This window comes from Anolis sagrei, chromosome 2 (genome assembly GCF_037176765.1).
Source record: "Anolis sagrei isolate rAnoSag1 chromosome 2, rAnoSag1.mat, whole genome shotgun sequence".
In the NCBI taxonomy this organism is placed as follows: Eukaryota; Metazoa; Chordata; class Lepidosauria; order Squamata; family Dactyloidae; genus Anolis; species Anolis sagrei.
The window spans coordinates 8,006,013-8,029,146 of NC_090022.1; the positions used below are offsets into that span (position 1 = coordinate 8,006,013).

General features: G+C 46.2%; 1 protein-coding gene and 1 pseudogene across 1 annotated transcript; both read right to left on the reverse strand.

The window, feature by feature from the left end:
* Window positions 1–4,161: 4,161 nt before the first annotated feature.
* LOC132765310 (zinc finger and SCAN domain-containing protein 30-like) lies at window positions 4,162–16,780 on the reverse strand. The gene is made up of 5 exons (XM_060759591.2): window positions 16,678–16,780; window positions 13,602–14,189; window positions 10,784–10,848; window positions 8,295–8,415; window positions 4,162–5,419 (listed from the first exon to the last, which is right to left on the reverse strand). The coding sequence occupies exons 2-5, from the start codon at window positions 14,164–14,166 to the stop codon at window positions 4,440–4,442; spliced, it is 1,731 nt and encodes a 576-aa protein (XP_060615574.2). The 5' UTR covers window positions 14,167–14,189; window positions 16,678–16,780; the 3' UTR covers window positions 4,162–4,439.
* LOC132769544 (U6 spliceosomal RNA) lies at window positions 13,244–13,302 on the reverse strand (annotated as a pseudogene).
* Window positions 16,781–23,134: the final 6,354 nt, after the last annotated feature.

The window sequence follows — 23,134 nt, forward strand, 5'->3', positions numbered from 1 at the left end:
TCCCTAATCCATCTAAAACAGACATGTGCCTTTCATCCCAAGAACAGACAAGCATCCTGAGCTCTGAGGATGATCTGGGAAGGAATCCGACTAGAGCATTGCAGCACACCCAAATACCTGGCAGTCACTCTGGACCATGCTCTGACCTACAAGAAGCACTGCCTGAACATCAAGCAAAAAGTGGGTGCTAGAAACAGTATCATACGAAAGCTGACTGGCACAACCTGGGGATCACAACCAGACACAGTGAAGACATCTGCCCTTGCGCTGTGCTTCTCTGCTGCTGAGTATGCATGCCCAGTGTGGAACACATCTCACCACACTAAAACAGTGGATGTGGCTCTTAATGAGACATGCCGCATCATCATGGGGTGTCTGCGCCCTACACCACTGGAGAAATTACACTGTCTATCCCAAGGGTCCTCAAACTTTTTAAACCGGGGGCCAGTTCACTGTCCTTCAGACCATTGGAGGGCTGGACTATAGTTTTTTTTAAAAAAAATCAATAAAGTAATTCCTATGCATATTGCACATATCTTATTTTGCTGTGTGGAAGGGCCCTTAGAGGGTGTTCTTTCTAGCCCTCCTTAGGCAGTAATTCCAGGAGTAAAGAATGGGAAATCTTCCTATTTCTAGTCTGAACAAAATCTGGCTACCAGTATTAAAAAAAACTCTAAAATGATAACTGTAAATAAAGAACAACACTCAAACACAGGGGAACTCCAGACAAGAAACAATCAGGGCCAGCTAATTACCTCTCAACAAAGGATTCTCCCTAAAAACTGTCAGGCTATGAAATTGGATGTTGTTATTGGTGAGATGTCAAGACTAAAGATAGACATTCTGGGGGTCAGCGAACTGAAATGGACTGGAATGGGCCACTTCACATCAGATGACCACCAGATCTACTACTGCGGACAAGAGGAACATCGAAGAAATGGAGTAGCCTTCATAATTAATAAGAAATTCGCTAAAGCGGTGCTTGGATACAACCCAAAAAATGACAGAATGATCTCAATTCGAGTGCAAGGAAAGCCTTTCAACATTACAGTGATCCAAATATACGCCCCAACCACAGCTGCAGAAGAAGCAGAAGTAGATCAGTTCTATGAGGATCTGCAGGACCTACTGGATAATACACCAAAAAGAGACATTATTTTCATTACAGGAGACTGGAATGCCAAGGTGGGAAGTCAAATGACAACTGGCATCACAGGCAAGCATGGTCTGGGAGAACAAAATGAAGCGGGACGCAGGCTGATAGAATTCTGCCAGGAAAACTCGCTGTGTATAACGAATACTCTCTTCCAACAACCTAAAAGACGGCTTTATACATGGACCTCACCAGATGGTCAACACCGAAATCAGATTGACTACATCCTTTGCAGCCAAAGGTGGCGGACATCCATCCAGTCGGTGAAAACAAGACCTGGGGCTGACTGTAGCTCAGATCACGAACTTCTTATTGCCCAATTTAGAATAAAACTAAAGAGATCAGGGAAAATACACAGACCAGTTAGATATGATCTCACTAACATTCCTAGCGAATATACAGTGGAAGTGAAGAACAGATTTGAAGGACTAGATTTAGTAAACAGAGTCCCAGAAGAACTATGGACAGAAGTCCGCGACATTGCTCAGGAGGCGGCAACAAAGTACGTCCCAAAGAAAAAGAAAACCAAGAAGGCAAAATGGTTGTCTGCTGAGACACTGGAAGTAGCCCAAGAAAGGAGGAAAGCAAAAGGAAACAGTGATAAGGGGAGATATGCCCAGTTAAATGCGCAATTCCAGAGGTTAGCCAGAAGAGATAAGGAACTATTTTTAAATAAGCAATGCACGGAAGTGGAAGAAGACAACAGAATAGGAAGGACAAGAGACCTCTTCCAGAAAATTAGAAACATTGGAGGTAAATTTCAGGCAAAAATTGGTATGATAAAAAACAAAGATGGCAGGGACCTAACAGAAGCTGAAGAGATCAAGAGAAGGTGGCGAGACTATACAGAAGATCTGTATAGGAAGGATAATAATATTGAGGATAGTTTTGACGGTGTGGTGAATGAATTAGAACCAGACATCCTGAGGAGTGAGGTTGAATGGGCCTTAAAAAGCATTGCTAACAACAAGGCAGCAGGAGACGACGGGATCCCAGCTGAACTGTTTAAAATCTTAAAAGATGATGCTGTCAAGGTGATGCATGCCATTTGCCAGCAAATATGGAAAACACAAGAATGGCCATCAGACTGGAAAAAATCAACATATATCCCCATACCAAAAAAGGGAAATGCGAAAGACTGCTCCAACTTCCGTACAGTGGCCCTTATTTCTCATGCCAGTAAGGTAATGCTCAAGATCCTGCAAGGAAGACTCCAGCAATACATGGAGCGAGAGTTGCCAGATGTTCAAGCTGGGTTTAGAAAAGGCAGAGGAACGAGAGACCAGATTGCCAATATCCGCTGGATAATGGAGAAAGGCAGGGAGTTTCAGAAAAACATCTACTTCTGCTTCATTGACTATTCTAAAGCCTTTGACTGTGTGGATCATAATAAATTGTGGCAAGTTCTTGGTGGGATGGGCATCCCAAGCCCCCTTCCCTCTCTCCTGAGGAATCTGTACAAGGACCAAGTGGCAACAGTCAGAACTGACCACGGAACAACAGACTGGTTCAAGATTGGGAAAGGCGTACGGCAAGGCTGCATCCTCTCACCCAACCTTTTTAACTTGTATGCAGAACACATCATGCGATGTGCGGGGCTTGAGGAATGCAAAGCTGGGGTGAAAATTGCTGGAAGAAACATTAACAACCTCAGATATGCAGATGACACCACTCTGATGGCCGAAAGCGAGGAGGAGCTGAGGAGCCTTCTAATCAAGGTGAAAGAAGAAAGCGCAAAAGCCGGATTGCAGCTAAACGTCAAAAAAACCAAGATTATGGCAACAAGAATGATTGACAACTGGAAAATAGAGGGAGAAACCGTGGAGGCCGTGACAAACTTTGTATTTCTAGGTGCAAAGATTACTGCAGATGCAGACTGTGGCCAGGAAATCAGAAGACGCTTGCTTCTTGGGAGGAGAGCAAGGTCCAGTCTCGATAAAATAGTCAAGAGTAGAGACATCAGACTGGCAACAAAGATCCGCCTAGTCAAAGCCATGGTATTCCCTGTAGTCACCTACGGATGTGAGAGCTGGACCTTAGGGAAGGCTGAGCGAAGGAAGATCGATGCTTTTGAGCTGTGGTGTTGGAGGAAAGTGCTGAGAGTGCCTTGGACTGCGAGAAGATCCAACCAGTCCATCCTCCAGGAAATAAAGCCCGACTGCTCACTGGAGGGAAAGATACTAGAGACAAAGCTGAAGTACTTTGGCCACATCATGAGGAGACAGGAAAGCCTAGAGAAGACAATTATGCTGGGGAAAGTGGAAGGCAAAAGGAAGAGGGGCCGACCAAGGGCAAGATGGATGGATGGCATCCTTGAAGTAACTGGACTGACCTTGAGGGAGCTGGGGGTGGTAACGGCCGACAGGGAGCTCTGGCGTAGGCTGGTCCATGAGGTCACGAAGAGTCGGAGACGACTGAACGAATGAACAACAACATGAAATGGTAATCAAGGTGGCCAATTGAAACATTCATACCTACCTCCAACAGACAAGAGTTCTTTCTCCCACCAGCTCATCCCTTGTTTAGGTATCAGCCAGCACGTCAACGACTTAAATCAAGAAATAGTTTTCTAAGATCTAGAGACACTCGCTGGAACACCCCAGCAAGCGAGAGTTCAAAAGTGGCAGGCTCAAACCCAGAAACCAATGAGAGACTCCCCCCTGGGCACACAGAGGACTGGGTGACCTGGAAGGCGCTGAACAGACTGCGCTCTGGCACCACGAGATGCAGAGCCAACCTCAAGAAATGGGGCTACAAAGTGGAATCCACGACATGCGAGTGTGGAGAAGAGCAAACCACTGACCACCTGTTGCAATGCAACCTGAGCCCTGTCACATCACAATGGAGGACCTTCTTGCAGCAACACCAGAGGCACTCCAAGTGGCCAGATACTGGTCAAAGGACATTTAATCAACTACCAAGCTTGCGAACTTTGTGTTTTGTCTGTTTGTTTGTTTTGTTCTGTTAGAAATGTAACACAATGGTCTGGTTGCCCCTGACACGATAAATAAATCCTCCATCTTTTATTATTTTCAGATTAACACGATAACAATTTTTCCCTAACTACTTAATGTACCGACTAAAATGGGGGGATGACGGGAGAGGAACGACTTCGACAAACAAAAAAGGTACAACATGACATCAACAAGGGTAAGAAACGTAAAGAAAGGGGTATGCAGGTCGGGTGCAGAGCGAAGGACTAAAATGTCGCACCGACCTGTTAGATATACATATTTATCTTTAAAGCATGCCGGAAAGAGTATCAAGATATTTTTTTTGGGCTGACTTAGATGGGAGGGATTGTGCAATATACAAAATCGAGAGGCGGCACTTTCTGTCCCTGTGCGTTTTCCTTCCAGGTGTGGATATTCTGGTGCCGGTTGAGGGCCGATCTCTGGCTGAAGCTCTTCCCGCATTCGGGGCAGACGTAGGGTTTCCGCTCGGTGTGGCTCTCCTGGTGGCTCTTGAGGACCGACTTGTAGCTGTAGCTCTTCCCGCACTCCAGGCATTTGTAGGGCTTCTCTCCTCGGTGGTTCATCTCGTGCGCAACGAGGCTCTTCTTTTCGGCGAAGCACTTCCCGCACTCCAGGCACTTGTAAGGCTTCTCTCCCAAGTGGGATTTCCGGTGTCTGTTGAGGTGGCCCTTGTGGTGGAAGCTCTTCCCGCACTCCATGCAGGTGTACGAGTTCCCTCTCGCGTGGACTTCCCGGTGCCGATAGAGCGCCAACGGGTACCGGTAGCTCTTCCCGCACTCCAGGCATTTATGGGGTTTCTCTCCCCTGGGGTTCATCTCGTTCCCAATCAGATTGGACTTTTCCGCAAAGCCTTCTCCGCACTCCAGGTACTCGTACGGATATTCCTCTATGTGGGATATTTGGTCGTAGGGGATTTCCTCTACGTGGGATATCTCGTGGCTACCAAAATCTACTCCATGATGGAAGCTGTTTCCAAATCCCACGTTCTCGTGCTTAGTGAGTTGTATATTGCATTCAAAGTTATCTCCCAATTGGGGGCATTTAGGTTCTCCTATGTGGTTGACGTTATCGCCGTCCTGGAGAGAGACGTCTTCCTCGTCGACAGGACACTCCTCGACCTCCCTGCTCTCATCTCCGATTTCTTGGACTGTGATTTCCCAGGTGTCAGCAAGCCATTGGTTTCTTCTATTTATTTCTGCTTCCGTGACCATGGCCTCCTCCTCTTCCTCCTCTTTACATCTCGCTGTTTGCAGCCACGCTTTACGTGGCGTTCCCTCGTTTTCATCATCACCTTGAAAGAAGGAAGCAGAAAGCAAGCATGAGAAAAGAGAGGCATGGAATCAGCTGAAGACATACCTTTATTCACAGGCTTACGAGGAGGAGGAATAGTAGGTCACACATACTACCATAATAATAATAATTATGCTGGTGGTGCTGTGGGTTAAAGCACTGAGCTGCTGAGCTTGTTGATCAAAAGGTCGCAGGTTCGATTCTGGGGAGCAGCGTAAGCTTCTGCTGTCAGCCCTAGCTTCTGCCAACCCAGCAGTTCGAAAACATGCAAATGTGAGTAGATCAATAGGTACCGCTCCGGCAGGAAGGTAACGGCGCTCCATGCAGTCATTCCAGCCACATGACCTTGGAGGTGTCTACGGACAACGCCGGCTCTTCGACTTAGAAATGGAGATGAGCACCACATCCCAGAGTCAGACATGACTGGACTTAATGTCAGGGGACAACCTTTACCTATCATCTCCCCAAGGGACTCGGTGCGGCTTAGGTAAAGGTAGTCCCCTGACATTAAGTTCAGTCATGTCTGACTCTGGGGTGTGGTGCTCATCTCCATTTCTAAGCCGAAGAGCCAGCGTTGTCCGTAGACACCTCCAAGGTCATGTGGCCAGCATGACTGCATGGAGCGCCGTTACCTTCCCGCCGGAGCGGTACCTATTGATCTACTCACATTTGGATGTTTTCGAACTGCTAGGTTGGCAGAAGCTAGGGCTGACAGCGGAAGCTCACGCCGCTCCCCGGAATCGAACCTGCGACCTTTCGATCAACAAGCTCAGCAGCTCAGTGCTTTAACCCACTGCGCCACCGGGGGCTCCACCAGGAAGGTAACGGCGCTCCATGCAGTCATACCGGCCACATGACCTTGGAGGTGTCTACGGACAACACTGGCTCTTCAGCTTACAAATGGAGATGAGCACCACACCCCAGAGTCAGACATGACTGGACTTAATGTCAGGGGATTACCTTTACCTATCATCTCCCCAAGAGACTCGGTGCGGCTTACATGAGGCCAAACCCATAATACAACAATACAAGCAATAACAAGAACAGTACAAGCAACTAAAATCAAACAAAGACAATAAAACAATAACATAAGACTCTGATTGATAGTTGCCATCCATATCCGTGCCCTGCTCACCCCACCAGCTCAATAGATATCTTGAGCAATGATTAATCGATTTGGGTTGTTGTAGGTTTTTTTGGGCTATATGGCCATGGTCTAGAGGCATTCTCTCCTGACGTTTCGCCTGCATCTATGGCAAGCATCCTCAGAGATAGCGAGGTCTGTTGGAACTAGGAAAAAGCGTTTATATATCTGTGGAATATATAAAGGGTTTATATATCTTGTCTCAACCTGGTCATTCCACAGATATATAAACCGATTTTCCTACTTCCAACAGACCTCACTACCTCTGAGGATGCTTGCCATAGATGCAGGCGAAACGTCAGGAGAGAATGCCTCTAAAACATGGCCATATAGCCTGAAAAAACCTACAACAACCCAGTGATTCCGGCCATGAAAGCCTTCGACAATACATTAATCTGTTGAGGTCTGTTGGAACTAGGAAAATGGGTTTATATATCTGTGGAAAGACCAGGGTGGGACAAAGAACTCTTGTCTGTTGGAGCTAGGTGTGAATGTTTCAACTGGCCACCTTGATTAGCATATAATGGCCTGGCAGTTGTTTGGTGTGGTTTATTAGTGCCTGGGGCAATCTTTTGTTGAGAGGTGATAAGATGTCCCTGATTGTTTCTCCTCTGTTGTTTTGCTGTTGAAATTTTAGAGTTTTTTAATACTGGTAGCCAGATTTTGTTCATTTTCATGGTTTCCTCCTTTCTGTTGAAAATGTCCACATGCTTGTGGATTTCAATGGCTACGTTCAGCAAAGGACAAGAGGGATCCTCTTACTTCTGCATGAGTCTACGGTATACCATGCAGCTGTGGACAAGTCTACATAGAGACCACCAAACGCAGCAGCATTGCCCAAACACGAATCAAGGAACATGAAAGGCACTGCAGACTACTTCAACCAGAGAAATCAGCCATAGCAGAGCACCTGATGAACCAACCTGGACACAGCATATTATTTGAGAACACAGAAATGATGGACCACTCTAACAACCACCATGTCAGACTACACAGAGAAGCCATTGAAATCCGCAAGCATGGCCCTTGAGCACTCCAGCTGGAGGTCAGCTGTGACCAGCAGTGCTGCAGAATTCGAAGAGGCACAAACGGAGGGAGAAAGGGAGAAACATGCCAAGAGGAAGGTCCGTCAAGCCAACTCCAACCGGGATCACCTTCCATCTGGAAACTGATGTCCTCACTGCGGGAGAACATGCGGATCAAGAGTAGGGCTCCACAGTCACCTACAGACCCACTACCAAGACACCACATCTGGAAGACAATAATCCTCGAGCTACGAGGGATCGCCAAAGTAAGTAACTAAGAAGGAGCACCCTATGCAGGTCAGAAAACAGCAGTGCTGGACCTACAGTTGACCCATAAGTATGCAGCAAGACTGCTGGCAATTCCTACCTGATAGAATCATAGAATCATAGAATCAAAGAGTTGGAAGAGACCTCATGGGCCATCCAGTCCAACCCCATTCTGCCAAGAAGCAGGAATACTGCATTCAAATCACCCCTGACATATGGCCATCCAGCCTCTGTTTAAAAGCCTCCAAAGAAGGAGCCTCCACCACACTCCGGGGCAGAGAGTTCCACTGCTGAACGGCTCTCACAGTCAGGAAGTTCTTCCTCATGTTCAGGTGGAATCTCCTCTCTTGTAGTTTGAAGCCATTGTTCCGCGTCCTAGTCTCCAAGGAAGCAGAAAACAAGCTTGATGTTTATTGACCAAGAGGCAGAGGAATCCTTACCAAGAGAAGCCACCATCTTATAGTTCTCCTCCATGACCTCCCAGTGCAGGGTCCATTGATCGGGATCCAGGAGAGCCTGCTCCTCCTCATTGAAATGCACAGACACATCCTCAAGCGTCACCTGAAAGGAGAGAATTTGGACACACAGATCAATAAGGCTTCTTCCATTGTGAAGCAAAATCCGATATGCACCCTTTCCAGTGCAATAAAGGGACCTTGAGAATCTGTGAAGCAGTGGTCCTCAACCTCCCTAATGCCACGACCCCTTAATACAGTTCCTCATGTTGTGGTGACCCCCAACCATCACATTATTTTCGGTGCTAATTCATAACTAATTTTGCTACTACTATGAATCGTCATGTAAATACCTGATATGCAGGATGTCTTTGCATTCACTGGACTGAATTTGGCACAAATACCCAATGCGCCCAAATTTTAATCCTGGTGAGGTTGGGAGTGGGGATTGATTTTGACATTTGGGAGTTCTAGTTGCTGGGATTTATAGTTCACCTACAACCAAAGAGCGTTCTGAACTCCACCAACAATGGAATTGAACCAATCTTGGCACACAAAACTCCCACGACCAACAGAAAATACTGGAAGGGTTTGGTGGGCATTGAACTCAAGTTTGGGAGTTGTAGTTCACCTACATCCAGAGAGCACTGTGGACTCAAACAATGATGGGTCTGTATTGTCGAAGGCTTTCATGGCCGGAATCACTGGGTTGTTGTAGGTTTTTTCGGGCTATATGGCCATGTTCTCTCCTGACGTTTCGTCTGCATCTATGGCAAGCATCCTCAGAGGATGCTTGCCATAGATGCAAGCAAAACGTCAGGAGAGAATGCCTCTACAACATGGCCAAATAGCCCAAAAAAACCTACAACAACCCAATGACTTATCTGGACCAAACTTGGCACGAACCCTCAATATGCCCAAATGTGAACACTGGTGGAGTTTGGGGGAAATAGACCTTGACATTTGGGAGTTGTAGTTGCTGGGATTTATAGTTCACCTACAATCAAAGAGCATTCTGAACTCCACCAACGATGGAATTGGGCCAAACTTCCCACACAGAACTCCCATGACCGATAGAAAATATTAGAAGGGTTTGGTGGGCACTGACCTCAAGTTTTGGAGTTGTAGTTCACCTACATCCAGAGAGCTCTGCAGACTCAAAAAATGATGGATTTGGACCAAACTTGGCACTAACCCTCAATATGCCCAAATGTGAACACTAATGGAGTTTGGGGAAAATAGACCTTGACAGTTGGGAGTTGTAGTTGCTGGGATTTATAGTTTATCTACAATCAAAGAGCATTCTGAACTCCACCAACGATGGAATTGGGCCAAACTTCCCACACAGAACTCCCATGACCGATAGAAAATATTAGAAGGGTTTGGTGGGCATTGACCTCAAGTTTTGGAGTTGTAGTTCACCTACATCCAGAGAGCTCTGCGGACTCAAACAATGATGGATCTGGACCAAACTTGGCACTAACCCTCAATATGACCAAATATGACCATTGGTGGAGTTTGGGGGAAATAGACCTTGACATTTGGGAGTTGTAGTTGCTGGGATTTATAGTTCATCTACAATCAAAGAGCATTTTGAACCCCACCAACGATGGAATTGAACAAAACTTGGCACCCAGAGCTCCCATGACTAACAGAAAACACTGGAAGGGTTTGGTGGGCATTGACCTTGAGTTTTGGAGTTGTAGTTCACCTACATCCAGCACTGTAAACAATAATGGATCTGGACCAAACTTGGCATGAATCCTCAATATGCCCCGATGTGAAGAGTGCTGGAGTTTGGGGGAAATAGGCTTTGATATTTGATATTTGTTTTGATATTTGATAAAATAGGCTTTGATATTTGATATAGTTGCTGGGATTTGTAGTTCATCTACAATCAAAGCACATTCTGAACCCCATCAATGATAGAATTGGGCCAAACTTCCCATACAGAACCCCCATGACCAATAGAAAATACTGTGTTTTCCGATGGTCTTTGGCAACCCCTCTGACACCACCATGTGACCCCCCCAGGGGTCCCGACCCCCAGGTTGAGAAACACTATTGTAGAAGGAATGTCCCGACCAAACCATCAGTCCTTTATGGCTGTGTTTGCAGAAATAGAGCAGGGCAATCTCCCCACTTTGGGAAAGGAGCCTTGGAGCAACCACCCAGAAGGTTCCTCCAGTGCCATTTACCATATGTATTATTTATTTATTGGTTTAGTGTACATACCGCCTTTCTCCCAGAGTTTAACCCAAAACAGCTAAGGAGGATCTCAAGGTACAGTTGATCCAATCAAGGTTTGAAAACAGGGTCCATCCAATCCAATGTGGAGAGAACCGTATGGGCCCGAATGGAAGATGAAGGCCTTCAAGAACCTCAAAACTTGGGCTGGGGCAGAAAACAAGCCTTGAGGCCATGCAGACAATGCCGTAATTGTTGCCAGTTCATCTCTGCTTCCATCCTTTTACCTGTTCCTGTTGTCTGGATGCCGTTTCTCCCGCAGCACACGCAGATGAGCGATGAGATCCACCTTCTGTGAAATGCCAAATAAACAAACTTAATTTCTTTGTTTACATATATCAGAAAGGAATGTTCAGCCTGTCAATTGGAAGTGTATAAGGTTAAAAATCTGAACACAGTTGAGTATTATTATCTATATATATAAAAATGCTCTGTGCATAATGAGTACCTTAAAAACAAAAGGACCAATGAACGAAATCACACCAAATTTGGCCACAAAACGTCTCACAACACAAGGAGTGACCATCACTCAAAAAATTATAATTTTGTCATTTGGGAGTTGTAGTTTCTGGGATTTATAGTTCACCTACAATCAAAGAGCATTCTGAACTCCATCAACGATGGAATTGAACCAAACTTGGCACACAGAACTCCCAACAGAAAATACTGGAAGGGTTTGGTGGGCACTGACCTTGAGTTTGGGAGTTGTAGTTCACCTATATCCAGAGAGCACTGTGGACTCAAAAAATGATAGTTCTGGACCAAACTTGGCACAAGCACTCAATATGCCCAAATATGAACACAGATGGAGTTTGGGGGAAATAGACCTTGACATTTGGGAGTTGTAGTCACTGGGATTCACAGTTCACCTACAACCAAAGAGCATTCTGAACCCCACAAATGACAGAATCGGGGCAAACTTCCCACACAGAACCCCCATGACCAACAGAAAATACTTAAGGCCATCCAATCCAACTCCCTTCACCAGGGCAAGAAAACATAATCAAAGTCCTCCTGATAAAGAACCATCCAGCCATAGATATAGATGGATAGATGGATGGATGGATGGATGGATGGATGGATAGATAGATAGATAGATAGATAGATATGATTCTCACACAGAGAGATATAGTATCATAGATTTGTTGGATGTTCCAGGGTGTGCAAACCAGACAAGCTCCACATCAACACTGACAAAGAAACAGCAAGAAATACAGTTTACCCACAAGCATAAAGAAATTACATATATTGGAAACCAACGCTTTCTCATGATTTTCCAGATCAACAAACTGGACCACAGCAACGCATGGCAGGGGACAGCTAGTTATTATTATGTTTATTTATACTCCACTTTATCTCCTTCAAGGTAAAAGTTTTTCCTGACATTAAGTCCAGTCGTGCCAGACTCTGGAGGTTGGTGCTCATCTCCATTTGTAAGCCGAAGAGCCGGCGTTGTCCATAGACACCTCCAAGGTCATGTGGACTGCATGACTGCATAGAGCAACATTACCTTCCTGCAGAAGCAGTATCTATTCATCTACCTTCCCGCAGAAGCGATACCTATTGATCTACTCAGATTTGCATGTTTTCGAACTGCTAGGTTGGCAGGCGATGGGCCTAACAGCGGGAGCTCATGCTGCTCCCCGGATTTGAACCGCTAACCGTTTGGTCAGCAAGTTCAGCAGCTCAGCGGTTTAGCCTGCTGCGCCACCAAGGGGGCCTTATTTATGTATACTTTCTTAAAATTATTGTTAAACCTAGAGACAGGGCCTTTTCTGTGGTGGCCCCCCAGCTATGGAATTCCCTCCCGAATGAAATTAGATCTGCCCCCTCCCTCCTGACCATTAGGAAATTAGTGAAAACCTGGTTGTGGAACGAGGCCTTTGCAGAATGATGAGTGAGACCGGTATTGACCACAATACATGGACTGAATATACGGACTGAGTTGGACATGTTTTCTATCTTGGCGAATGGCTTTTATGTATTTATTTTAGATGTATTTTTTAATTTACTGTTGATATTTGATGTTTTAGATTTTTACTGTTAGTATTGATTTCTTGCTGTCAGCCGGTCTGAGTCCCTCTACAGAGGTAGAAAAGATCAGGATATAAAAGTTTTAAATAATAATAATAATAATAATAATAATAATAATAATAATAATAAAAACATTTTTAGACTAAACAGCTATTGTAGATACATATTTGTAGGGATGGAGCAGAAGACTATATGACCGGGTTGTGGCACAGCTGGTTGGGAGTCAGTTGCATTAAAAATCACTACTGACTGAAAGGTTATGAATTCGAAGCCAGCCTGGAGTAAGCTCCCAACCATTTGTCTAGCTTGCTGTCAACCTTTGCAGCCCAAAAGACGTTTGCATCTGTCAAGAAGGAAATTTAGATACGGAGGCTAATGTAACTAATTTATGACGCCATAAAACTCTCCAGCAGCGTGCAAAAGAATGAGGAAGTACTTCATCGGCATCACAAATAGATGGTGAAGCAACAGCTCCCCCGGTGGCCGGAATTCAAAAAGCATACGCTCATGAAGCTGGATCATAGAATCATAGAATCAAAGAGTTGGAAGAGACCTCATGGGCCATCCAGTCCAACCCCATTCTGCCAAGAAGCAGGAATATTGCATTCAAATCACCCCTGACAGATGGCCATCCAGCCTCTGTTTAAAAGCTTCCATGCTAATCTTCTCTGTATCGTTCCAATTTTAGTATATGTGCTGCCGAAGCGAGCACTGTTTAAAAGCTTCCAAAGAAGGAGCCTCCACCACACTCCGGGGCAGAGAGTTCCACTGCTGAACGGCTCTCACAGTCAGGAAGTTCTTCCTCATGTTCAGATGGAATCTCCTTTAACTGGAAAGTTAAATAGCCTCTGTGTGTCTGTCTACACATATTGCGTGTCTATGGCATTGAATGTTTGCCATGTATATGTACATTGTGATTCGCCCTGAGTCCCCTGCAGAGTGAGAAGGGCGGAATAGAAATACTGTAAAAAAAATACTTTATGGTTCCTCACAACAGAGATGACCTCTTACCTGGTGGAGCGAACCTTCTGTTGCCCTTCAGCTTGATCCGCTCAGAAGAGAACATCTGGCTTTTGTCTGATTGCATGACCTTAAGCTGGAGAAGATCACTGCCTGGCTGCTCTTTCTCCTTCTCCTCTTCGGCCCGACTTAGGAGGAAGCCTTCCGCCAAGGCCACGGCCTGGGAGCTGGTCTCTGCCCCACATTCCCTCACCCAGCGCTCCATCTCTGGGGGCAGGATGCTCAGGAACTGCTCCAGGATCACCAGGTCCAGCATCTCCGCCTTGGAGTGTCGCTCGGGCTTCAGCCACAGGCGGCAGAGAGAGTGGAGGCGGCTGCACACCTCTCGGGGTCCTGCAGCCTCATTATAGGAGAATTGTCTGAAGAGTTGGCGCTGAGCTTTCGAGCTAAAAATCTTTGCCTCCAGGGCCCCCGAGGCCGCTCTCCTCCAGAACTGGACATTTCTCCTGCCCAAAACTGCATTGGGCTCTCTTCCGCCTTCAGGGCTGGTCTGGTTGGGCTTCTCCATCTTCACGCTGGGCTCCATCAGGACTGAAGGACCTCTTCCCTTCTCCATCCGGTTATGTCATAAAGCAAAGGCTGCAGAATGCAATGGGGAGATCAAGTCCAGGTGAATTAAAAAGATCTGCTCACTACTACCGTTTCCAGAGAAAAGTGGTAGATGGGGAGTAGTAGTAGTAACAACAACAACAACAACAATGCATGCTGTCTTCATCCTTTGCACCACTTAGATCTTGGTTTCCAGAGGAAAAAGTCATACAACAATAACAACAACAACACATGCTGTCTACATCCTTTATACCACTTAGTTCTTGGTTTCCAGAGGAAAAAGTGGTACAACAACAACAACATAATAGTAATGCATGCTCTCTACATCCCTTATATCACTTAGGGCTTTGTTTCAGGAGATAAAAATAGAGTAATAATAATGTGAAGAAAGGAAAGCTTAGCGAAGACAATGATGCTGGGGAAAATGGAAGGAAAAAGGAAGAGTGGCCGACCCAGGGAAAGATGGATGGATGGCATCCTTGAAGTGACTGGCTTGACCTTGAAGGAGCTGGGGGTGGTGACGGCCAACAGGGAGCTCTGGCATGGGCTGGTCCATGAGGTCACGTAGAGTCGGAAACGACTGAACGAATGAACAACAACAATACTAATAATAATAATATGTGTTGTCAAAGGCTTTAATGGCCGGAATCACTTGGTTGCTGTGAGTTTTCCGTGCTGTCTGGCCATATTCCAGAAGCATTCTCTCCTGACGTTTCGCCCACATATATGGCAGGCATCTTCAGAAGTTGTGAGGTCTGTTGGAAACTAGGAAAATTGGGTTTATATATCTGTGGAATGATGTCCAGGGTGGGAAAAAGAACTCTTGTCTGTTGGAGCTTGGTTTCGAGAGAGAAAAGTGGTGAAGAAGTAGTAACAACAACAACATCAGCAATAATAATAATAATAATAATAATAATAATAATAGTAGTATTCTGCCTACATTCCTTATACTGTTTGGGTCTTAGTTTCTGGAGATAAAAAGTTGGGTTGTTGTTGTTGTTATTATTATTATTATGTAGTCTGACTACTTAATTTTTATTGGTCTATTTTTCTGGAGACAAAAAGTAGGATAATCTATCTATATAGAAATGCTCTGTTCATTTTGAGTGGCACCATAACTCACACTCCGCTGGACGAATTGCCACCAAATTTGGCCACAAAACACCTACTAACCCAAAGAGTGAGCAACACTCAAAAAACTGATTTTGTCATTTGGGAGTTGTAGTTGCTGCGATTTATAGTTCACCTACAACCAAAGAGCATTCTGAACTCCACCAAAGATGGAATTGAACCAAACTTGGCAAACAGAACTCCCATGACGAACAAAAAATACTGGAAGGGTTTGGTGGGCATTGATCTTGAGTTTGGGAGTTGTAGTTCACCTACATCCAGAGAGCACTGTGGACTCAAATAATGATGGATCTGGACCAAACTTAGCACGAATAGTCAATATGCCCAAATGTGAAAACTGATGGAGTTTGGAGGAAATAGACCTTGAGATTTGGGAATTGTAGTTGCTGGGATTTATAGTTCACCTACAATCAAAGAGCATTCTGAACCCCACCAATGATGGAATTGAACCAAACTTTGCACACAGAACTCCCATGAGCAACTGGAAGGATTTGGTGGGCATTTGTTGCTGGGATTTATAGTTCACCTACAATCAAAGAGCATTCTGAACTCCACCAGTGATAGAATTGAACCAAACTTGGTACACAGAACCCCCATAACCAACAGAAAATATTAGAAGTGTTTGGTGGACATTGATCTTGAGTTTGGGAGTTGTAGTTCACCTACATCCAGAGAGCACTGTGGACTCAAACAATGATGGATCTGGACCAAACTTGGCATGAATACTCAATATGCCCAAATGTGAAAACTGATGGAGTTTGGAGGAAATAGACCTTGAGATTTGGGAATTGTAGTTGCTGGGATTTATAGTTTACCTACAATCAAAGAGCATTCTGAACTCCACCAATGATGGAATTGAACCAAACTTGGTACATAGAACCCCCACGACCAACAGAAAATACTGTATTTTCTGGTGGTCTTTGGCAACCCTTCTGACACCCCCTTACGCCCCCCCCCCCCACCCCGGTTGAGAAATGCTGATCTAGACACTATGCAGGCCACAATCCACCTATATCCCAGGCATGGGCAAACCTGGGCCCTTCAGCTGTTTTGGACTTCAACTCCCACCATTCCTAACTGCCAGTAGGCTGTTAGGAATGGTGGGTTTTGGAGTCCCAAACACTTGGAGGGCCCAAGTTTGCCCAGGGCCAATATAAGACTTGGAAGTCCATAACCCAATGGGTGGGCCTGTCTTTCCTTTCCCTTCTCTCCAGTTTTGCCTTCTTGCATCCAAGATGGAAGGGGAGGGGGGGGGTCTCCCCATTTCTCCTTACCCCCTAAAATTGCTCCCTCCTCCCCTTTTCCTATCAGATCCCTCCAGAAGGAGGCTCATTCACAACCCTGGGAAGGAAGAGACAGGAAACAGGCATGGATACTTTGTTTCTACCTCTTTTCCAGGCTGCAGCCCTTCTGCTGGGGGTCCCCCTTTTTCTCCAGGAGAGCTTCATAAAGAGGGTGGGAGGAGCTTACTAAAGCCACGCCCCCTTTCCCTCTCCTTTCTCCCCTCCCTCCCTTTGAAACATTAACCCTTTGTGTTCTTCCTGCCCTTTTAAAGAGCCCCCTCCCCTTGAGAAACCTTCCTTTGCTAAGGAAGACAGCATCCCAGAGCATCATTGCTCTGCTTTACAGGAAGCCCTGTGGTCATGATTATTATTATTTCTTTGTTGTTTTCTGATCTGCTTTATTATGACTTGTTTCCTTTCTACAATCCTTCCAAAGGAAAGGAGAAGAAGGGAGGAAAACAGAGAAGGGTTAAAACAAAAGAGATGGATTCCTACAGGAAGTGGAAGGGGAAAAGAGTGGGATGGGGATGGGTTGCAATTGCATTTTGGGAGTTGTAGTTTGGTGAGGAATCTTTTTCCCCTTTCTTTTTTTGGTAGGGAAGCCTAAAGGCCATGCAAAACTGCAACTCTAGGTATTTATTTATCGTGTTAGGAGTCAACCAAAACAGTTGTATTGCATTAAAAACAAACAACAACAAACTAAACACAAAATTTGCAAACTTGGTAGTTGATTGTCCTTTGACTAGTAGAATCATAGAATCAAAGAGTTGGAAGAGACCTCGTGGGCCATCCAGTCCAACCCCATTCTGCCAAGAAGCAGGAATATTGCATTCAAAGCACCCCTGAGAGATGGCCATCCAGCCTCTGCTTAAAAGCTTCCAAAGAAGGAGACTCCACCACACTCCGGGGCAGAGAGTTCCACTGCTGAACGGCTCTCACAGTCAGGAAGTTCTTCCTCATGTTCAGATGGAATCTCCTCTCTTGAAGTTTGAAGCCATTGTTCCATTGGGTCCTAGTCTCCAGGGAAGCAGAGAACAAGCTTGCTCCCTCCTCCCTGTGGCTTCCTCTCACATATTTATACATGGCTATCACATCTCCTCTCAGCCGTCTCTTCTTCAGGCTAAACATGCCCAGCTCCCTAAGCCGCTCCTCATAGGGCTTGTTCTCCAGACCCTGGATCATTTTAGTCGCCCTCCTCTGGACACATTCCAGCTTGTCAATATCTCTCTTGAATTGTGGTGCCCAGAATTGGACACAATATTCCAGGTGTGGTCTCACCAAGGCAGAAAAGAAGGGTAGCATGACTTCCCTAGATCTAGACACTATGCTCCTATTGATGCAGGCCAAAATCCCATTGGCTTTTTTTGCCACCACATCACATTGTTCTCCAGACCCTTGATCATTTTAGTTGCCCTCCTCTCATTTTAGTTGCCCTTCCAGCTTGTCAATATCTGGCCACTTGGAGTTGGCCACTTGGAGTGCCTTTGTTGCTATAAGTAGGTCCTCCATTGTGCATGTGGCAGGGCTCAGGTTGCATTGTAATATTTATTTTATTTTATTTTATTTACATTATTTCTATCCCGCCCATATCAGCCCGGAGGCAACTCAGGCCGGTATACACAGTTGGCACAATTCAATGCCATAAAAATACATAAATTGATAAAGCAAAAACATTAAAGTGCATTTAAACATAAAGACAGTGCATAATAACAATTTAAAAAGAACTATGTCCTCTCATTCAATCCTCATCCATTCCATTGTCTTGGTCGTTCCTGGGTCATTTTCCAGCTCTAGTTTGTCTATTTATTCCGGGGTTCCGAATGCTTGCTCGAAGAGCCAAGTTTTTACTCGTTTTCGGAAAGTCAGGAGGGAGGGGACTGATCTAATATCCCTAGGCAGGGAGTTCCACAGCCAAGGGGCCACCATAGAGAAGGCCCTGTCTCTCGTCCCTGCTAGACATGCTTGCAAAGCAGGCGGGATAGAGAGCAGAGCAGGTGGTCTGTGGTTTGCTCTTCACACTCGCATGTCGTGGATTCCACTTCGTGGCCCCATTTCTTAAGGTTTGCTCTGCATCTCGTGGTGCCTATTCAGCACCTTCCAAGTTGCCCAATTTTCGGTGTGCCCAGGAGGGAGTCTCTCATTTGGTATCAGCCATTGGTTGAGGTTCTGGGTTTGAGCCTGCCACTTTTGGACTCTCACTTGCTGAGGTGTTCCAGCGAGTGTCTCTGTAGATCTTAGAAAACTATTTCGTGATTTAAGTCGTTGCCGTGCTGGCTGATACCCAAACAGGGGATGAGCTGGGGATGTCTCTGCCTTGGTCCTTTCACTATTGGTTGCTGCTCCCCAGTGGATGTCAGGTGGTGCAATACCGACTAAACAGTGTAATTTATCCAGTGGTGTAGGGCGCAGACACCCCGTGATAATGCGGCATGTCTCATTAAGAGCCACATCCACTGTTTTAGCGTAGTGAGATGTGTTCCACACTGGACAGCAGAGTAACAAAGCACAAGGGCAGATGTCTTCACTGTATCTGGTTGTGATACCCTGGTTGTGCCAGTCAACTCCCATAGTTCCTAACAGCCTCAGGCCCCTTCCTTAAGTGTGAAGGGTGAAAAGGAAGCGGCCTGAAGCTGTTAGGAATTATGGGGGTTGAAGTCCAAAACACCTGGAGAGCTGGAGTTTGCCCATGGCTGTTATATACAGTGTTAGCTGTCCCCTGCCACGCGTTGCTGTGGCCCAGTCTGTGTACATGTGTTTTGTGCGTGTTTATGTGTATGTGTGTGTATATATATTTATTTATATGTGTGTGTGGTTTTGCAGATGCGTTGTAATGCATTTTTTGTTTTGGGGCTTTTTAAGTGTTTTCTGCTGTGTTTTTCTGAGTGTTGGTCACTCGTTGGCCTGAGAGATGTATTGTGTCCAAATTTGGTGTCAATTTATCCAGTGGTTTTTGAGTTATGTCAATCCCACAAACAAACGCTGCATTTTTATTTATATAGCTAAGACCATCAGTGTCAAAAGGCAGCATTTCAAGCTAAGCACTTATAATTCATTTTGCGATTTTATCGTCAACCTGCCTGGACTTTTAACACTGGATAGTACTGATTAAAGAAGGCAACAAACAAGACACACTGCATTTAAACTCTGGCAGCTTGATAGAAGAGTTCAGCGTGGCAGGTCGTACCCAAATGTCCCCGAAGAGTGTGTGAGGAGTTTGTTAAGCAGGGCAGAGGCTGAACCTTTTCTTAGCCTGTGAATATTTGGCTGGATGTCGCCACCTCAATGAGATTCGGCAGTGGATCCAGAGAAGTTCAGAATAAGGTCTTCTGGAGTTGGAAAGTTAATGGATTTGCAAACTGCTTCAGATTGATCCACTCTGGTTGCCATTAATATTTTTGCATTGTGACGGATAGTTAGGTTTCGGGATAGCCATTTGGACAACTAACTGTTGGAAATAGCAAGCCTCATTTACTAGTTCTTTGTTATGTATATAATTGTGATGGCTTACTAGATTATATGTATAAACAGTGTTCTCTCTCTTATTGTGGGTGTTCTGTTCCAGGAACACCCGCGATAAGTGAAAATCCACGATGTAGGGACGCATGGCTGCTGATGACGACTGCAGGAGGCCACCTGCCTGGCTCAGGCCATCTTTACCCTTAATGAAGGCGGCCCTTGCCCTCCTAACCCTGTCCTTCCGCCTCCAGGTACGGAGCAACTCTTGGCTGGCCTCCAAATGCGCCAAGGTCGTCCCATCCCATTCCTTCCCGGGGCAGAGCGAGGGAACACTATATTGGTATGCAGTTTTCCATTGACTCTATATTGCTTGAGGTTGTGGGAGGGACTGCAGACCATGTGATCAGATCTGGGACTATTCAGACTGAGACTCCATTTTAGATGTCAGTTGGTGCAGTCAGGGGCGGCTTGTCCATTACGCGAAGTAAGCGGTCGCAGAACACTTTTTTTTTGCCAGGGGCACAGAGGCGCCTCTGTAAATGCCCCTCGACCGCCACTTGAGGCAGCTCACAACAGCCCTCGGCTTTCTTGCCTCGCTGCCGGGCGATCTTCTTCCCAAAGGGGCCGGGCTCTTGAGCCTCGCCTAGCCCCTCTCGTTCCTGCTCCACCCAGCCACCGGGTGCGCAAGCAGAGCCGGCACTCAATTGCTCTCCGCGTTTGATCCCTTCCCCATGACCAGCTCCCTTTCATGATCCCCCGGTGCTCCACCCGCCTCCTCTCCTCTCCTCAATCCACGGGTGGGCCAAGGAGTGGAGCTGCCGCGCCTGGCCCGCTTCAGGTCTGGAGGCGTGTCTGAAGACCCCAGCATGTGCACCAAAAGTCGCCTCTTCTCCTGACTTTCTCTTCAGCCATTGGGACTAAGAGAGAGAGAGAGAAAGAGAGAGAGAGACCCTCCGGCTGGAGGTATCTCCCACCTCCGCTCCCTCCTTTGTTTTTGCGCCTACCTTCAGGAAAGGTGGGCATCTCCACCTCTCTCTCGGTCCCAATGCCTGAGGAGAAAGTCAGGAGAAGAGGTGACTTTTGGTGCACACGCCGGGGTCTTCAGGCACGCCTCCGGACCCAAAGCGGGCCAGGCAAGGGAGCAAGTGCGGCAAGTGTAGTTACTGGGATGTATAGTTTTCCTACAATCAAAGAGCATTCTGAACTCCACCAATGATGAAATTGAACCAAATATGGCACACAGAACTCCCACGACAAACAGAAAATATATATCAATGATTGCTTGGGGGTGGGGGCGCCAAAATACTGCTTGCTTACCGTTGAAAATTACCTAGGGCCGCCTCTGGGTGCAGTGCAGTTTAGAGTTTGCAGCAGAAGCAGTACAGTTTAGAAGTCAGTCATTGTCAGTTTATTAGCAGTAAGTTGGGAAGGAGGAAGGAAAACATTCTCTTACCAATCCTAAACGGAAAGCAATAATTCCTTGGTTCCTTCATAAGCAAAGCCACATTCCAAAAGTTGTACTTTTGTTAAAATCAAAACGCAAGGAGAGTATGTTGAAGTGATGTATTAGACTGAAGAGAGTGTTAGTCTGTATCCAACAAAGAAGGGAGTAAAACAGAATGCTTTTTAGAGAACTTACTCTTGTTACATCCCGAATAGACTACTGCAATGCACTCTACGTGGGGCTGCCTTTGAAGACTGCCTGGAAGCTTCAACTAGTCCAACGGTCGGCAGCCAGGTTGCTCACAGGAGCGATGTACAGGGAACATACTACACTTTTGTTATGCCAACTCCACTGGCTACCGATTAGCTTCCGAGCACAATTCAAAGGGCTGGTTTTAACTTTTAAAGCACTAAATGCTTCTGGCCCAGATTACCTATCCGAACGTATCACCTGCCACGAACCATCACGAAGTTTAAGATCTTCAGGAGAGGCCCTGCTCTCGATTCCACCACTATCGCAAACAAGGTTGATGGGGACGAGAGACAGGGCCTTCTCAGCAGTGGCTCCCCGCCTATGGAACGCCCTCCCTGGAGATATCAGATTGGCCACCTCCCTCTTGTCTTTTAGAAGGAAAATCAAGACCTGGTTATGGGACCAAGCGTTTGATCAGTGAGCAGCAAGTGGAAGAAGATCACACAACTTATGGCAATGAATTGACCCGGACTCGTTTTTGGATTTTGATTTTAATGGATGTGTCTTAATTAACTGTTTTAATTTTTAATATTTTGATTGTACTGTGGTTGTTTTTATGATGCTAGCATCGTATGATGCTTTTGAAACTGAATCCAGACAAGACAGAGGTCCTACTGGTCAGTCGTAAGGCCGAACAGGGCATAGGGTTACAGCCTGTACTGGATGGGGTTACACTCCCCCTGAAGTCGCAGGTTCGCAGTTTGGGAGTGATCCTGGACTCATTGCTGAGCCTGGAGCCCCAGGTCTCAGCGGTGGCCGGGAGAGCTTTTGCGCAATTAAAACTTGTGCACCAGTTGCGTCCGTACCTTGGGAAGTCTGATCTGGCCACAGTGGTCCACACTCTTGTTACATCCCGTATAGACTACTGCAACACACTCTACGTGGGGTTGCCCTTGAAGACTGTTCGGAAACTTCAACTGGTCCAACGAGCGGCAGCCAGATTGCTTACCGGAGCGACATACAGGGAACACACCACCCTCTTGTTGTGTCAGCTCCACTGGCTGCCGATTCAGTTCCGAGCACAATTCAAGGTGCTGGTTTTGACCTACAAAACCCTTTACGGTTCCGGTCCAGTGTACCTGTCCGAACATATCTCCCTCTACGTCCCACCCCGGAATTTGAGATCATCTGAGGAGGCCCTGCTCTCGACCCCACCGCTATCACAAGTGAGGCTGGTGGGGACGAGGAGCAGGGCCTTCTCGGTGGTGGCCCCCTACCTGTGGAACTCTCTCCCGGGGGAAATCAGGGCATCAACATCCCTCCTTGCCTTCAGGAGGAAGGTAAAGACGTGGCTATGGGACCAGGCCTTTGGGCATCCTGACAATTAGATATGGAATCCAGATGGATAGGACTGACAATGTGCGGAAAGTAGAACCTAAACTATGAGTCTGTTAAACGCTGACCAGCAA